The sequence below is a fragment of the Rattus rattus genome, chromosome 6, assembly GCF_011064425.1.
Source record: "Rattus rattus isolate New Zealand chromosome 6, Rrattus_CSIRO_v1, whole genome shotgun sequence".
NCBI classification, from domain to species: domain Eukaryota; kingdom Metazoa; phylum Chordata; class Mammalia; order Rodentia; family Muridae; genus Rattus; species Rattus rattus.
Genome location: NC_046159.1, coordinates 89,173,390 through 89,190,882, shown reverse-complemented (window position 1 = coordinate 89,190,882; position 17,493 = coordinate 89,173,390). Strand labels below are relative to the sequence as shown.

At 41.3% G+C, this 17,493-nt stretch overlaps 1 protein-coding gene across 1 annotated transcript in view; it reads right to left on the bottom strand.

The window, feature by feature from the left end:
- Positions 1–17,493, bottom strand: part of Skap2 (src kinase associated phosphoprotein 2) — a 180,090-nt gene that overhangs the window by 47,211 nt on the left and 115,386 nt on the right. Inside the window, exon 10 of the mRNA XM_032906515.1 lies at positions 2,065–2,142. Coding sequence (XP_032762406.1) covers positions 2,065–2,142 — 78 coding nt within the window. The remainder of the gene's footprint in view (positions 1–2,064; positions 2,143–17,493) is intronic.

The following is a 17,493-nucleotide window of genomic DNA, read 5'->3' as shown; positions in this document are numbered from 1 at the left end:
TGTTTTTTTTTTTTTTTTTTTTTTTTTTTTTTTTTTAAAGTTAGCTAGCCTTTGAAAAATTTAGACATTGAGCTTTTAAAAACTTTATAAAATAGATATTTGGCAAAGCTAACAGGATTGTTACCAAAGTGCAAATTAAACATGTAAACACCAGATAGTCTACAAAGGCAAGATTATAAAAGACGTGCTGACAAAGAAGGAGGCGTGATGCTGACCCCAGAGACCCTTTCCCTGAGGACTGCAAGCCTGAGAAGTGTTTTAGAAAGGGAAGCATATTTTTAGTGTTAAAAAAAAAATCAAGTGGGACCGTCTATGTCCCTATAAATGTATATGATCTGTTCTAGATGAATCAGTGTGAGGCAACTTGTAGGAAACAAGATGAATTGAGCTTTATTTTTATATTTTACATTAGAACACTGATTTTTTTCCTGTAAAATTAGTCAATGTAAAAAAAAAATACATGAAATTCTTGAGCAAGGTTAGGTCACATGATGTGATGCTCAGTAAGAAAGCAACACCCTTGTCAGCTCAGTGCCGAGTGGCACGCATGAGTTGCAGAAGCTCCATGTGCGAAGGCATTGGAGCTCGGCTTGAAAGAGCTCTGCAGCACGAGAGGTAAGAGACACTGCAGTAATGCTCTCTTGTGTCTGCAGAAGGTCTATCTACTGTGTTTCTATCTTCTATACCTGCATAGAAATTTTAAAAAGAAACCTGTGTTCTCTGGGCAGAAGCATCGTAATTCATAACTATAAAAATAAACACCCAATTTACTATCAAGCACAGTGCCTGGGCTTCGTTCGCTTGCTGCCATGGTTTACAGCTCTGTTTTACAGGGCAAGAGTGCTAACATCTAATGGCTTTGTCCTGTTTCCTCTCTGAAAAAAAGGCAAACCCAAACCTTTTGCAGCAACCTGCGCCTGCCTTCCTGTCCAGGTCCAGAGTCAGGCCTGTTTCCTTCCCCTATGTCACAGTAGGAAAGCTACTTCCTGAACACGAACTGCTTGTCCACCCTGCTTCTGACAACTCAAAAGAGTGATGTATGGACATATCAGAGAGGGGAAGGTGACCCTAGCTCCAGCCCTGTACAAGACCCGGGGGCGACAGGGCAGACCTCGCCCCAGCTGACACAGGGCTGTGGAGAGGTGTAAAGTCCTGATAAGAAGGCAGCCCATCTCTTCTTTCCCTGTAAAGTAACTGCTGGTTTATCAAAATTAACCTCATGTTTGCGCTACAGATAGTTTATCTTGTGCTACTTGGAAATAGCAACAAGCAAGGAAAGTTGTCTGTGTTGTGTGTTTGTACATGGTGTGCACATAATTAGTACTTGGGGCCACGTGCCAGGCGGAAGTGGATAATGCAGACCATCCTCCCCAGTCTTCTAGGCAACCAGTGTCCTTTTCTCATTTTTAAGCTGCTGTCACTGGACTCTGGCATTTCTTACCCAATTCATTTGCCTTCTGTGTTAATCATATGCAATGAAGATATGCATGGCCAACATTTAAACAGGCTGCAGATCAATTAGCGGTCTTAAGTTTATCTGATTTTTATCAAAGAAGACAGAGCTGTGGGTCGATTGTCAGAGCCTGTGTCAAGTTGACCTTTTCAGAGATGTCTACATTGCCAGTCCCCTGGGCAACTTGTTGTCCCCTGTTAGTCTCTGAATGGCAGAAGTCTGTTCTGCTCAAGCACAAAGTATACACAGATGTCTATATTACATTCTTATAGGTTTGACAGCAACTGCATGTTGTATCTATAAACTGTCCTTTAGCAGTGACACTTCCTCAATGATGATAAGCTAATTTATGCAACTAAATCTCCTTTGTGCAGAAATGAAAGCTAATTGAGTCATTACAAAGTAATTCAGGAAGGAATACCTTGTATAAATTGGCTTACTTTATAAATCCTTCTCAAGTGGTTTTCATGCATCCTAAATGGGACTAAGCAGGTTATCAACCATAAGACATACAGACCAAACGAGTCAACCTCTTCAGGGAGCTGTGCAGACATCACGAGAGAGTTAGAAAGGGACGAGAACACAACAAAAATAAGCTTTGCCGGTGCTACCTGAGGGGTGCTGTACACTGTCCCGACTCCCCTTCCCTTGTTCGTCCATCTTCACTGAAGCGGTGTCCTCTTCCTCCTCTGCAAATAAACAGTGACAGTGGCACATTAGCAGGCCCTTTGTCTATCACAGCATCCACCCTGCTTACAGAGCAAGACGAAGTCTACAGCACTTAACAATTATCTTTAAGAGCATGAATCGCCTGGTTCATATTCCTGTGTTAATAACCAGCGTCCTCATCAAGGCCAAGGCTGATCTGATGCAGTGTAAGCTATGCCCCAATGCGTTGCATGTTTGTTTTAAATGTGCAGAGCAACTTGTCTGGAGCAATCTTAAATCCAGGGCAGCCCTTAAATCTAGTGAAGTAACAGCTGACATTATACAAATATGCTACATGATACCGAGTAGCAGGAATACTATTACATGGTTCCTAAAACATCAGGACAGCACAGAAAAAATGTATGACATAAAATACAGATAATCTGTAAGTCATCAAATGTCAGACATGTTCACTGGTTTCCTCACTTAATCCTCTCACAAAAGGCTACTAGATGGGTCCCCAAATTCTACTGTGGCTCTCCATGTGTCACATACCACGGGAGGAAAGGCTTTATAGACAATCATCGTTCTATAGAAGAGTGAACTGAGATGCAAAAGGTGGCAAGCTTCAAAGCATGCGGTTTAGAGTTGAGGCTGTGGTTTTAAACCCATGTTCTTCATCCTCTCTGTAGTCAGTGCTTTGCTCGGGCTGCTCTCCCACACACTCCAAGCACATTCCCTTCCCAGGACATGGAGCGAAGGAGCATAACATTAAGCAAGAAATTGCTTTACATGGAATCAAACTATGCCATTCTTTTCTACTAAAAGCACATGTATTACATTATCATTTTCCCTACTTAAGGATTTACACAAAGCTGACAAATATCTAATGTAGGATATACAAACAAATGGCATACAAAGAAAAACTAAATTAAAAAGTATCCCAACTCAAGAACAACCACAATGTGTGTGTAAGATATACATAGTAGCTGGTGTGACTACGAAACCAATTAACCGTCAACCAGTTTTCATCGAGGATCACCCACGCGTGAGAGGGAGGATCTGCCAAGGAGGCGAAGGGAATAGGAAGCTTCTGCCCAGAGGAAGCTGACAGCCTGCTGGGGTCAGAAATGAGACCTCCCTGATGGGTGAGGCAAAGCACTGAATTGGTGCAGGGGGAGAACCTGGGATCCCATGAAAGATACAAGAAGCTCTTTCCAGATCCCACCTTAAAGTACAGGCACAGTCATGTTCAATGGACAAAGTAGCGCGGCACTCTTGGGGGGAAAAGCAAGAAAGGAGGCAATGTGAGAGACGGGGACCAGTCGAAGGCCCATGGACATCTCGTTATAGGCTGCAGACTCCAGTCTGGTGGGCAGAGAGAGCCTTACAAGGTTTCTGAGCAGACAGGGCAGGACTGAAATTGCTTTACAAGTGATCATTAAATCCCATTGTCTCGGTCAGCCTGGATGAGGGGCATGGAGAGTCTAGATAAAGAGGAAGGAAATCCTGAACTGCAGGGGCAAAGGAAACAGGAAGGAGATGGCGTGAGAGGTGGAGGAACCGGAGTTGATAAGCATTGTGTCTGCCCTCCTAGACATTTGAAGGCTCAGGTTTTGCGACTAGTGAACAAATGGACATAGTGTCACTTAGAGGCCGGCCCAGATGATCTGTGTTGTTGAGGGGAACACAGACTTGATTTTGCAAGTGGACGGGGATAATATCAGAGAAAGGGCAACTGTAATGTATTGGAAAAGTCTCCTGTATATTTTAGCCAGTGATTAATCAACCCCAGGATTTGAAGTAAGCTTCTGGGTTACTGTGCTTAGAAGTCGAATGTAAGTGGTTTGAGTTTATATAATTCAACTCCGACAAAATAATAAAAGCTTCAAAATAAGGAGCAGCTGGAACAGTTTGTCCTCGTGCACACTGCCGCGTTAACCTCGGTAATTTAATATGGGACACTTCTTTTAACAACCGTCATCTCACTTTGGACAAATCTCAAGGACTACTCATCGCCAGCGGGTTGTTTATGGGGGATCCCCATAAACTCTACAGGCAGAAATCCACACAATCCCACCTAGGATTTTTTCACAGATGGTGCACTTATTTTTTAAGTTGAAAGACAGAGTTTGCCTTGCCTTTCTCTTTTGCACCCACTCTCTCTCTCCAGCCTGGTTACAAATCCAGCATTGGGGGGTAAAAACCCTAGGGTGCTTGTCCTTACATAGGGCAGCCACATCTAGGTAGTAAATGCTAGTTTTGGCTTTTAAGAAGAAACTGGGATTTAGACTCACTATCCAATGTTAGCACCAACATACCATTAAAGAAATAGTTGTAATAATTAAATGGAAAATGTTCTTGGCAAAGTTAACAATAAATTTCAAAGAATTAATTACCACGAATTTATTTTTACTTTATTAAAATGTGTCTATAGTATATGCTAAGGGTTGTACTGGTATGGGAAAGCTTTGCCTCTATGATATGTTTTATTAAATCATCAGAAAAATGACAAAATGTTTGAGCATCAATAATCACAGTAAAGCATGCAAACCAAAGTCTTTGTGAGGTGGCCCTCATACATAGTGTTGTGGAGCACGAGATGCTTCTGCGGTGTTATCTGTTTGCCTGTGAAAACTATATGCAACCGTACACAGTCTGTCCATCACGTGTTCTAAATAATGTTCAACAGCTCCTTCTTCTTGGCCTAACAATACAAATAGCTTCCACATAAAAGACTCAAATTTTGCTTGTTTTTAATTTTACAGGATAATAGTCACAATGAATATTGACTAGAGACCGACACAAAGGAAGGTGTTGACTAAATACTGTGAAAAAAATGGATCCCCAAACCTCGCAAGTCCTACGGCTCATTTATCAACAGTGCAAAGCTCTCCATCCCATGAACTAAAAGCTGCAGAAGAACAAATAACCGAAATTCTAGGCAAAAATCACCTTTACTCCATATTAGAAATACATGCATTCACATGCCATTTTACTTAGATTTATTATTAAACAAATTTTACTTTCGTACTGAGACACAGTGTCATTATATAATACTAATTAATACCTCAAATAGTCAATGTTTGTGGGTTAATATATTCCATTCAACATTTTAATAACAGTAAACAAAAACAGCTCAGCTATGCAGTAAAATCCATCAAACCACACAGATGGTTGTAAGGTTTTCATTATGTGGTTTCCATAGCAATCATATTGCAAATCTGGAAGCTTCTTGCAAATAAGCAGCTTGTATTTACATGCTGCTCAGCTGCAGCACAAAACTCTGTGACACACGAAGTTATTATTCCAATCACACGGTGTTAGAAGAATCATCCAGAGATTGTTTTGTGATCAGACAAGATGGAAATAAAGCAAGCTGAGGGCCGAGGGTAATCAGATGCAGGCTGCACCTGCTAAGAGTGTCTTCTGGCAATGTGTGGTGGTAAGGAAAGGTTTGGACCTTAAACCCTGTCAGATCTATGAACCTTCCAGGAGCCATCTGACCTACACAACTCTGAGCCTAACTGCTTCTTTTTCAATGGCTGCTTGGCTTCTTTCCTGAGTTGAGCAAGGACAAGAAAGTCACATCTTTCTAAATCTTTTTAGGAAAATCCATGTTGAGACGCTGAGAAATGCTTAATGTAAAAAAGTGGAGACGTCCCCTCTCCTTTATATGAATTTATTTAATTTGAACATTGATCTAGGTTCCTAGCAAATGGATTAGTATTGTAATAAGGATCACAAATCTGTGCTGCTATATGGCATATGCAATACTGCTGTTTCTAGCTCACTCGTGCTCCTACGTTTAGGATAAACCATCAAAAAGAAAAGTGATTAAAACACCAAGCTTGAGAAAGCCACTGATACTTGCTTAGAGCCCAGTCGGGGTGCATGAGTTCAGGAGCCAATGGCCGACTCTATAGTCTCTTCCAGGGAAAGGGCGGCAGCACAAGAAACTTATGTGACTCACATAATTACGTTTCTCATAGGCGCCTTCAGAAAACAGTGGCTTGGTTCCTCAATTACAATGTATTTGTAACTCAACTGGAAGGGTATAAAACTCTCACACTGTATTTTTTAAAAGACAGAAATATGATCTGAAATAGAGTTCCTGGCTTCATTTGATTATGTAATCATGGATTTTTCTCGAGAACAGTAGTTTTGCTTAAACAACCACAGTATCCACATTATCCATGTTCAAGTCCATTATGTAGCTAAGCACTCCAATAATTCTACGAGGCAACACTAGGCACTTATGCCCTCCTTATCTTATGAACGCAGACAATGAAGTTCTCAGAGCCTGAATGACTTGCTCAGGTGGCATCCAGCTAGGTCCTGTGTGAGAGAGGGTCAGGCTTCAGACATATGCTGGTAAGCCTTGGTGTCTCTTCTTTGACTTTCATTAACATTTGAACTTGCTGAGAATATTGTTCAGTAACTGCAAGTACAAGGCTGTGGATCTGAACATGTACACCTGTGTGTGTCTGCCTGCCTGCACGCGCACACACGCGCGCGCACACACTCGCGTGCGCACACACGCGCGCACACACACACACACACACGCACGCGCACACACGCACACCTTTTACTTTATGGCTGGACTATTCTCTTAAGCAGTTGCTGGTTAAGGACATAGAAGACATGCTAACACAGATGGCCAGGCTCTACACCAGCAGGCACTGCATCAAAACCATCTTTTCTATTGTGATCCTGAAACAGATTAACAATTTGTAACGCTAAACACGTGCCGCTTTGTCTTTTCGGTTTTCCTAGCTCTGTCTTCAGCTCAAGCTTTTCACGCCCTCAAACATCCCTAATATAGAATCCAAAATTTGGTACAGTTTTTAATATAAGTTGTAACTGAAAACAGATTTGTTTCCAAGTCAGCAAGCTTCTTTTCTTCTTTACAGTTAGCAAGGGAAACGTGTTTACAAGGAAATGGTAAGATGAGTCTATACACAGATCTGAAGAAGCTCACCCGATGTTAGCCATGAGCTAACCTGAGCATGAAGGGCTTGGCTCTAGGGCACGGTAAGCAAAGTGTCCATCCTTGAATAGATGTAGGTGTGGCATGTGGGGACTGAAGACACAAAATGCTAGCCCTATGTTATGATGTAAAAAATGGGAACAACAGTGGCGAGGGGGCTATACACAAGATGCCTTGCCCTTCACTCTCTCTCCAACTCTGTGGTCAGCTATCAAGGCCAGAGGAAAGGGTGTAAAAAAGAAAAAAAGATTGTGGAAAGGACAAGCACAGGGATTCAAGGCTTACAACGAAGAAGACTGAGGTCCAGAAGGTTATAAACCCAAACATTGGTAATATAAATATGATTCTTCAAAAAGATCTTTCTATTTAGCTGGCCAACATATATTAAAGCAGTAACATTGTATGTTTTCACCAAAATGGACAGGGGAATCTCACAGGGCTCCACATGAACTTCAAGAGCTCTAGGCAAACAATGGCTGCCGAGAAAGGGAGAGCCTGGAGTCTCCAGAAAGGAGTCCCTCATAGGGGATCCAGTCCCAAGCAGTCAGCCCTACCTACATGCAAATATCAATCCTCAATGAAGTCAGCGGGCTATACGTATGTATTCATGTGTGTGCTTGTGTGTGTGTTCCAACGGTAATAAGAAATAAAAAGGGGTGACTTTGGGGAGTAGAGGGAGCACAGGAGAAAGCGGAGGGAGGAGGAGGAGGAAATGATAGAAACATAGCACTCATAAAATTCTCAATAAGACGGACAAAAATAATAACGGAACAAAACTGACAACTTTACATTAAGAAATAAAGCAAAATTAAAGCCACACGAATTTTATAAAGATAGACGCATGTGCCTATGCTTAGTCTTAAAGTCCAAAATGAACGGACAGTTAAGATGACAGAAACGGCAGGGCCGCATGAGCGCTCCAGGAAGCTGGGTCAAGTGTGGCGTACACCCCCACCAGCACTCTGGGTCACAGCTTTATGAAATATGGACCATGGTGTAATAAAAAGACCCTCTGCTGCCTCATAAATTTGTTAAAAATTTAGAGCTAAAATTTTTATTAACCTAAGAAAGTCAAATTAAGTGATTTCTATTATAAAAGGTTCGTTTTGGTTCTACATTTATGACACGATTACAGTTCCTTTTTAATGTAAATTAACTTTTTCTTATTCAAAGTATGAAAAGTATTATCTACACATTGCTAAAAGATAGGAAAATGGCAATAAGCTAAAAGAAAATTTTTTTTCTTTTTTTTTCAAGAGCTGAGGACAGAACCCAGGGCCTTGTGCTCCACTGAGCTAAATCCCCAACCCCAAAGAAAATTTTTTTTAAAAAATTATACTGATTTAACCACTAATGTTATTTTGTAGGCCATATTTTCTTTAGTAAGGGTTTCTCTTTCAAATGACCTTTTATTAAATATCTCAAATGCATATGTATTTTGCTCCTATATATTTCTTCTTCTAAATGTATATGTTATTTGTAAATTATTTTAATCTCTTTTTAGCAAATAAATTGTCAATGTAGATTGTTTAAATTTCATTAGGTAAGGGCTGGAGAGATGGCTCAGTGGTTAAGAGCACTGAATGCTCTTCCAGAGGTCCTGAGTTCACTTCCCAGCAACCACATGGTGGCTCACAACCATCTGTAATGGGATCCGATGTCCTCTCCTGAAGACAGCTAGAGTGTACTCACATAAATAAATATAAATAAATCTTTGAAAAAATTTCATTAGGTAAAAAAGAAAATCACCAAATCAATAATTAAGTTAGTGATTTAACTGTAGGATGGCTATCTCATTTGATCTTCAAGGGCCTACAATAATTCCTATTAAAAAGTAAACTTTTGAAGGCAGGGCTCACAGGCTACAGCCTGGCTGTTTGCTCTACTTCATGGACACCAAGTAAGAAACCTGAGACTGACAGACTACAGCTAGTTACCTAGGCCTGAGAAACCAGCAGATGCTGTCTTAGAAATTAAGTGAATGATCTGGGGGAAAGGAATGACAGCATTTATTTCCAATGGTAGAATTTAAGCTTCCCAGCAAACACTAGAAACTCAAAAGGCCACTGACAGCCCCCACCCCTGAGAGATTCTCCTGATGAGCTTAGCCCCCAAGCTCACTCACCAATGAGCTGTTACATAAGCTTCTCAAAGTCTGTCTCAGCCCAATGGCAAACACTACAAACTTCTAATCTCCAAAGACGTTCAAAACGTTATTACAAGACCCCGCATACGTCTAGCTTCTCTCTAACTCCTGCTGGGCAGTTCAGCCGCTTCACAGTCAGGTCCTCATGTGATGTGGTTTTACCTGGGCCTGAAGCCCTACTGAATTACAAGACATGGCTCAACTGACCCCACAATCATGAAACTTGCCCCTCACCCAGAAGGCAACTAGCCAGGTTCCCTGTGTGCTCCAGGATGCATTAAGACCCACATTTGTATACTGTTCGTTGCAAACTTGGTTTCCTAGTCGACCTTCCTGCAGGCATGACCTCCCGAGGGCTTTCTTGTATTACTACAGACCAGCACAGGGGGTGGGAGTGAAATGGTTTCTAAGAATGTTTGTTGACTCAAAGTTAAATGGATTTGGCTAGCTAGGTAGTTGGTTCACCTGAGTTTCTGTTACTGCTTGCTAACATTGGCACTCAGGGACTAATTCTGACAGGAAAGGGGTAAATTACACAGACGCTGAGCTGATTTCTCTGAGCTATTGTCCTGCGTCCAGCAACAAAACATATGCTATTGCAGAATTTTTATTATACTGATCATAGTTTGTGAATCTCTTTTCATAGGTCTCTTCAAAAGCTGCAGCCATTAAATTCATTCTACCACAAGGAAACTGGTGGGTTTTCATCCCCCTGATCTTTTTTCCTCATTGAGATGGTTTATAATTAAAATCTAAATGGTAGTTTAAGTACCATTTAAGATACCAAGGCTTTAATAGCATATCTTTTTTTTTTTTTTTTTTGCCTATTCTTTCTCTGTAGTTTTGAAATCTGCCTTCTTAAGTCTATCAGTATACCCAGCTGCCGCTCACCTTCCCACTGGTTGTCACAGATTATGATGACTGCTACTCTTGTCCATGAGGAAAGTTGGGGATAAAGTTGAACAGCCTCCCTATTTAGTCCCTGCACCCTTCAGCCCCACTCATCTTCAATGTTGCTTTCACTTGTAGTGTTTATCCGGAGAAGGAAGGCATGACAGTCTAAGTATTTATTACCTTATCTTCCCTCTGCATTATTTATTTGTGTGTGTGTGTGTGTGTGTGTGTGTGTGTGTGTGTGTGTGTGTGTGTGTGTGTGCGCGCGCCTGTGTGTACATGTAAACAGGTATGCGTGCATGGAGGTCAAGGGATAACTTGAGGTTTTGTTTCTTGCTCCTTCAACCTTGTTTGAGACAGTCTCTTGTTTGTTGCTGTTTAAACCATGCGTCTCCTAGAAATTCTCCTGTCTCCACTTCCTATCTTGCGGAAAGGGGTATTGGGACTGCAGATTCATGATAGCTCATGGACTCTTGGGACCTGAGCTCTGATCTTCAATGCATATGCTGAACGCTTTATCCACTAATCAAGCCAATCTCCTTAGCCATGGTTACTCCTACATATCCTTTGTCTCATTCCTTCTTGGCTCAAGGTCCCAAGTTGTTGATATAAAAAAATTAACCATCCTCTGATATCAGGGCCAGAGTCACTCTCAGCCCCTCAGTTCTTTGGCCCTATTTGGCTGTATCTAAATATAAAAGCTTCCAGGTGCCTAGAAAGCCTTATTCCAAGGAATAGAAAGGACAGAACACAGTAGTGAATATTTACTATTTATAAAACAATTCTCAACAAACAGTACCACTTGCATTTTTCCACCCCTGTTGTACATTTTCACTGTAATGCATAACTTCATATTTATGAGCCACACTAACATCCCTGCTTATCACCTAGATGTGATGTTCGCCCAGGGCACTGGCTCGTAATACTTTAACAGGTGTCAGAAATACCCATGGGTCAGAGGCTATAGCCCACACATAACGATTCTATAACTAGACTTCGGGAAACTCTGAACATGCGAGTAGCCAGCCCATGCTGCTGGTCCTGGCCCAGCATTTAAGAGCCTGTTATCCGCTGCTGTATCTCCTTACATGTGACTTTACAAGGCTGAGCGTTCCAGCATCAGCATCCCAGCTTAGCTGGAGGAGCGCTGGCCTAGCATGTATGAAGCCTTACACTCAGGTCCACTACTTCATAAAGTAGACATGGTGGTGCACTCCCCTAATCGCAACTCTCAGGAGCTGGAGGCAGGAGGATGAAAAGTTCAAGATCATCCTTGGCTATGATCCTATTGCAAAACAAAACAAAACAAACCCCCAAATTCAGTGTTCTATTGTCATGTGAATGTAAGTTAATCATAACTTTGTATCTTCAAGTATTATTTACGTTTAAATTTGAAAACATGGTATGCCTCACCAAACAGCAACAAAGCAAAATAATATAAAATTATTAAAGCAGGAATTTATCCTATTTATCCTCCCAAGAGAGTCAATGGAACTGTACAAAATGCCAATGAAAGTCCTGCTCCAGAGGTCGTGCCCTTTCACTAGTTTTAGACTCAGTCAAATCAAACTTGATCAACTCCAATTTTCTCACCTGGAAAACAAAAATGATAAAGTGTACCCTAGGGAATCACTTGGAGGACAAAATGAGACAAAGTGCCCAACATGCTGTGTACCGCACAGCAGATTCACAGCAGCTGACGACAAGCTGAGGGCTGACTGTGTGAACACTGCTAGGCACTTCACACCTAACTCCCTCTCAGTCCTCAAAACCCTGTGAGGCAGGTGCACTATTAGCCCCATTTCTGGATGAAGAAATAGAGGCACAGAAGCATGTCAGTGACCAGTGCAGTAAATACAGCTGCAGGAGGAGGGCCAGATTGAACCTGGGTAGCCTGCTTCCAGACCCTGAGCTCTTCCCATCAGTGTAAGAGTCTACATATATCACTTGTTCATATGCGTGCTTATTAACTAGCCAGCACTTTAACCTCCTGACATCACATGGAACTTATAAGAAAGATAATCTCACAATGTCGTATTGACATATATTCTTTTTTTTAACACTCTTCAGTGACAAAATAACATGGCTAACTGACAGTCTGGAATAAAATATCCTTCCTGAAGATAGTGGCCACTGCTGAAAAGCAGAAGAGTCAATTTTGTAATGGCCACAGAAAATGGAAGGCTTGGCATTTGCCCCTTACATTTTTCTTTCTGTTGGAAAGCAGCTTGCGAATGGAAAAACCGCGTCTATCACCTCAGATGGAGTCAGTCCCAGACACTGAGTATGAGGAAAGGCAGAGCCAAGGGCAGTGTCCATCCTGGCCAGGAGCTCAGGGAGACCCATGGGTTACACTCAAGTGCAGTAAGACATTAAGAGAGAGAGCAGCGCTTCCCAGATACAGATTTGCATGGATGTTCAGAATGGCAGTTTAAGGAGCTTCCAATTTTAAGGTAAGAGGCATTTTCTTGGCATAGAGATGAATTTGTTCTAAGTATTTTATAATGAAAGCACTGTATTTCTGTAGAATGGGGCTCCCCAAAGAAGCAAGGAAGGACAGTGGAGAGAAAGGAGGTGGGATGCACAAAGCTCATCTGACGGAGGTCTCTGGAACAACAGTACCTGATATTCTTCCAGGCCTATAGGATAAGTCTGAGCTGAGAAAATAAAACCCTTGTTCGGGTTTGGCTCCCTAAAGGAGCAGCTGAACTCTCATTTGAAAGTTTCTCGTCCTTGGATTCCAGAAATAAATCCAACATAAACAAATCGTTTTATGTAAAAGAGCCAAGGCATTTTTAATGTACATGACAGGCAAGCGGTAGTTGACTTTTCTCAGGGTCACACACAGCATTTCAGAGTAGGAAATTGAGTAAATTTCAACTTCCCACCCTGCAAGGACAAATACCTGCCATTTTAGGGACCAAGGGCTACGCAGTGCCAGGGCTGCAGAACCAACTCTTTCCTGCTTTCCGGAATGAGAAAGCCCTCTTGGTTTCTCATCCTCAGATCAAAACCATTTATAGACTATCTGATAATGTAAGTATGACATTTAATAAACCAATCCTGGTACTTTCAGTTGATAGAATGTAATGCTATGATTATGTACACTATATTAAGGTACAATTTGGGGCTTTATTTTCATCTAATTAAACAATGTAATCAAATATGTAGATTTAATGGCTTGTCCAACTATCACATTTAAAGAACCATTCAATGTTTATTGTCCTTTGTAGAGTAAATCATCAATTTAAAGACAATAATAAAATGACAATCTAAACTTTTGATTTTAGTCCACCTAGGAGAGTAATGCTGACTGTTCAGATGCTGTCTAATTATAGCACGTAGTTTCTCCCATTCTGCCTGAAGAAGAGTAGTTAACAGCCAGTGATTATAGAATTCAGGTAGCTTTGTTAAAAATGATTTTATCACATGACCCTTAGCATTGGAAAACAATTTCTGGATTAAAAGAGTCAAGAAGAAAGATTATCTCAATATAGCCCAGTGCAGTGAGGAAATACAATATCGGACTTGGCACATGTCCACAGGAAAAGTCTGGCTCCCAGATGCTGCTTGCCAACCCACAGTGGATTCAACAACGTTTAAACAACTGACAATGTGCACTCATAACCCTGATGACATAGGGACCAACTCGGCAGGAGCCTGTCTCATGAGCATCTTCATATACTGAAACAAAGACTCATAGACATGCAACACGCATTTCACTGATCAAAAGTCAACATGCACAGGAGGTCCCTTAGAGTGATGCCAGCTAAGACCACATAAGGTATTACTTCACCCAAACAAAGCCTCTCAATACTTGTGCTGTGTTAGTCCTCGAAAATGAGCCTTCGGGGGCTGGAGAGATGGCTCAGCAGTTAAAGGCACTGACTGCTCTTCCAGAGGACTGAAGTTCAAATCCTAGCACCACCAGGCACTCACAACTGTCTGTGACTCCAAGATCTGATGCTCTCACATAATATACATGCAAGGAAAACACCAATCCTCATAAAATAAAGAAAATGAGACTGTAACCCTGAAATAACTGCAGCAAACATAGTTTTCTCCATAGCTAACTCATCACAATCATATAATACCTATGGCTTCCCATAGCTTGTGCCTGATGCTAACATCTGCTTCTATTAGTTGGAATCAAATGAAATTGCTTTTGGCTATTTTTGACCTCTCAAAATTGTACTTTTTAAGATTTGAGGATAAAATGAAAATTCTGACACTGAATTTTGACAGCAAGTGGCAGCTGAATGTTCTTAGACATGAAATATCAATGTTTCTTTATAACTGGCCATGAAATGGATCATGAACTCAACAGCCTTTCCAGACAAGCATATGCTGAGTAAAAATCTGTATTTACTATAGTATACATTCAAGCATAAACAAATATTGTTATTATTTAATATAAAATTGACTGTCACAGATGTAGACAACAGTGAAGAAGCCATGATACAAATAAAATTACTTTGTGTGGCTTTTTTTCCCTATTCCCAGATGACATGTTTCTCTGAGATGATATTTTCTCTCTTGATACCAAACAACTTCTGTCACATAATGTTTATGTCATGTGCATTTTACAAATAAATAGTTTAAAACAAAGGGTTTGATTTTCTGGAAGAAAAAGATTGATTGGCACAAGAAATAAAATAAGTTATTTAAATTAGGCCTTCAGTTGATTGGAATGACAACTCCATTTTTTACAACATATTCCCAAATCACCACATTAATCTGACTTAACGAGACTTCAAGTGCAGATATGTATTATTCTGAATGTATAAAACAAAAACTTGTACGCAGATCAAGATGTGTCTCTACTATAATTTTTTTCAGTAAACCTTTGTATAACACAAACATCATTTGTACCCAAAACTGTTTTAAGAAGCCACTTAGGATAACTTATTTCATAAAGTCAACAGACTTAATAAGGTCTTCCAACATAAATTTAACAAGTATTTCTTTTTGTCAAGAAATAATTAAGAAATAAAGATCACCGGTGCTCAGAAAGGACAGACTTAGCATGGAGTCTTGCCTATAGTAAACATGCAAAATTCCGTTTACCTAACTTAAGTTAAAGTTTATAAATCACATGATTATAACTAATGCAGAGTTTCTGTAGTAATCAATCAATTATTCATGGTGAAGAATGTAACCTTTAGCAGCAATCTGGTCATTGGCCAAACGGAAACAAACCTGTCTTTTTCTGCCTTCCCCAAATGACCGATAGACTATGCAGGGTGGGTCAGCGGTAGCAATTCAAATGTCTGAGACAAAACTTTGAGCCTGAGAGGAACGGAGAGCTGCAAGTGGGACCTCCACCACTCCAGGAAAGCCACCAGGAAGCTTTCTGCCTTCCAGGTCTCTGGAGAGTGTTGAGGTTTCTATGAGAAATCAAAACCTCAAGTTTGTACAAACACCTATAACCTCAAGTATGGTGTTCCCAAGCCAAGAAACCTGACACGGTTGTAAAACCCTTGAGGCACTAGCAGTAGAAAAGCAGAAGCCTCCAGAAAGAACCAGGGCACACATAGGTTCTCAGAGGTAGGTGGAAACCTGACATGTGATGATACGTAGAGCTAGAACAGCGAATAAACATGCAATTCCTATGTAAGAAATTAGGAAGAAGGCCAATGAATGTACATCTTCATTCCCATGCCTTTGCCAAGCTGGAGATGTGAACCACACTTAACATTAGTAGCTTGGCCCCTTTGCTTTCCCCTAGAAGGGTGGATCCATGTGGCTTCTCCTAGGGCTCTGGGGCATCTGCTTTTTAATGTCTCAAGCAATGGGGTTTCTTCCCTTACTTCCTTTGGAAAGTCTCTTTGTGTGTAAGGTGGGCAAAACCAAAAGTAGGTATAAATGTTAAGGTGATCTGATAGTTATTTTTCAAATATTCCTAATTATGAACTTTTCTTGAAAGCTTTCACAAGTAGACATTTCCACTTTGGCTGTACTGGTGAACTGCACCCATCTGGCCTCTTCCAAACAGAAGCCAGACGCCCACACCTCAGTGCGCTCATGCATCTTTGTTTCCTTGCATCTTCAGAAGGCTCTGCCAGTGATGCTTACAAACACAAACACTTCCATATACAGGCCCTCTCACCTATGGCCTCAGGCTTGGCTCGGAACACTCTTTATCAGTTTCTCCTGGTCTTTTGTTGTATTCTTCCTCGGGTGCTGGTTTGCATATGCTTGGCCCAGGGAGTGACACTATTAGAAGGTGTGGCCCTGCTGGAGTAGGTGTGTCACTGTTGGTGTGGCCTATCAGACCAACTTCCCAGCTGCCTGGAAGTCAGTCTTAGAGGCCGGTAGATGAAGATGTAGAACTCTCAGCTCCTTCTGCACCATGCCTGCCTGGATGCTGCCATGTTCCTACCTTGATGATACTTGACTGAACCTTTGAACCTGTAAGCCAGCCCCAGTTAAATGCTGTACTCATACAGATTTCCTTGGTCATGGTGTCTGTTTACAAGTATGACACTTGGTTAATACACTGTGACTAATGCCATCAATACTACATAGTTAGTGCCTAGCACAGAGCCTGCTTGACTAAAAACTGCTGTGTGTGTGTGTGTGTGTGTGTGTGTGTGTGTGTGTGTGTCCCATAACTAATTTAACTGAATTATAAAAAAAACATTTTTTTTTGCCTCTACTTTTCTCGTTTTATATTTCCGGCTCCTCTTTGCTCACTGATTAGAACAAACAACTTTTTCCTATTGCCTCTAAATGAATGCTGTCAGGAGAGAGTGAATAAACAACTGGGCTCGAGTCTTATGTATCTCTACGTGCTTTGGGGTCGCTGTTATTTACACCTAATTCTTATGTGATATAGGAATAGGTAATATTTTATTTATGGATTTTTTTTCAAGACAGGGTTTCTCTGTGTAGCCCTGGCTGTCCTGGAACTCAAAGTGTGGACCAGGCTGGCCACAAACTCAGAGATCTGATGCAGAGGCCCCCCCGCACCTGGCTTTATTTATAATGTTAATCACCCTGACGACGCTAATCGGGTGTTTCCAGACAGTTCTGAGTGAGATGGAAGACAATCAGAGATAGAAAGGAGGACAGGGAAAGGCACGAAGTTAGTGGTGGAGAGAGAATGTAATGGGCAATGTGGAGTCAGGCTATGGGAGGACGGTGGCTAATGGCAGGGAAGCATGGGAAAGAGACAGGAAACAGAAACTCAGGCAGAGCATGGCTGCTCCTACGCCTTCCTCCTCACAGTCCTCCAAGAATGCCTGGGAGAAGTATTGCCCAAGCATCTCTCCAGTCACTACTGAGCTGCTGTGCGACTCAGTATCTCAGCTTCTTCTTAAACTGGAAACTTATCGTTTGCATACTGGTTACAACAGATTC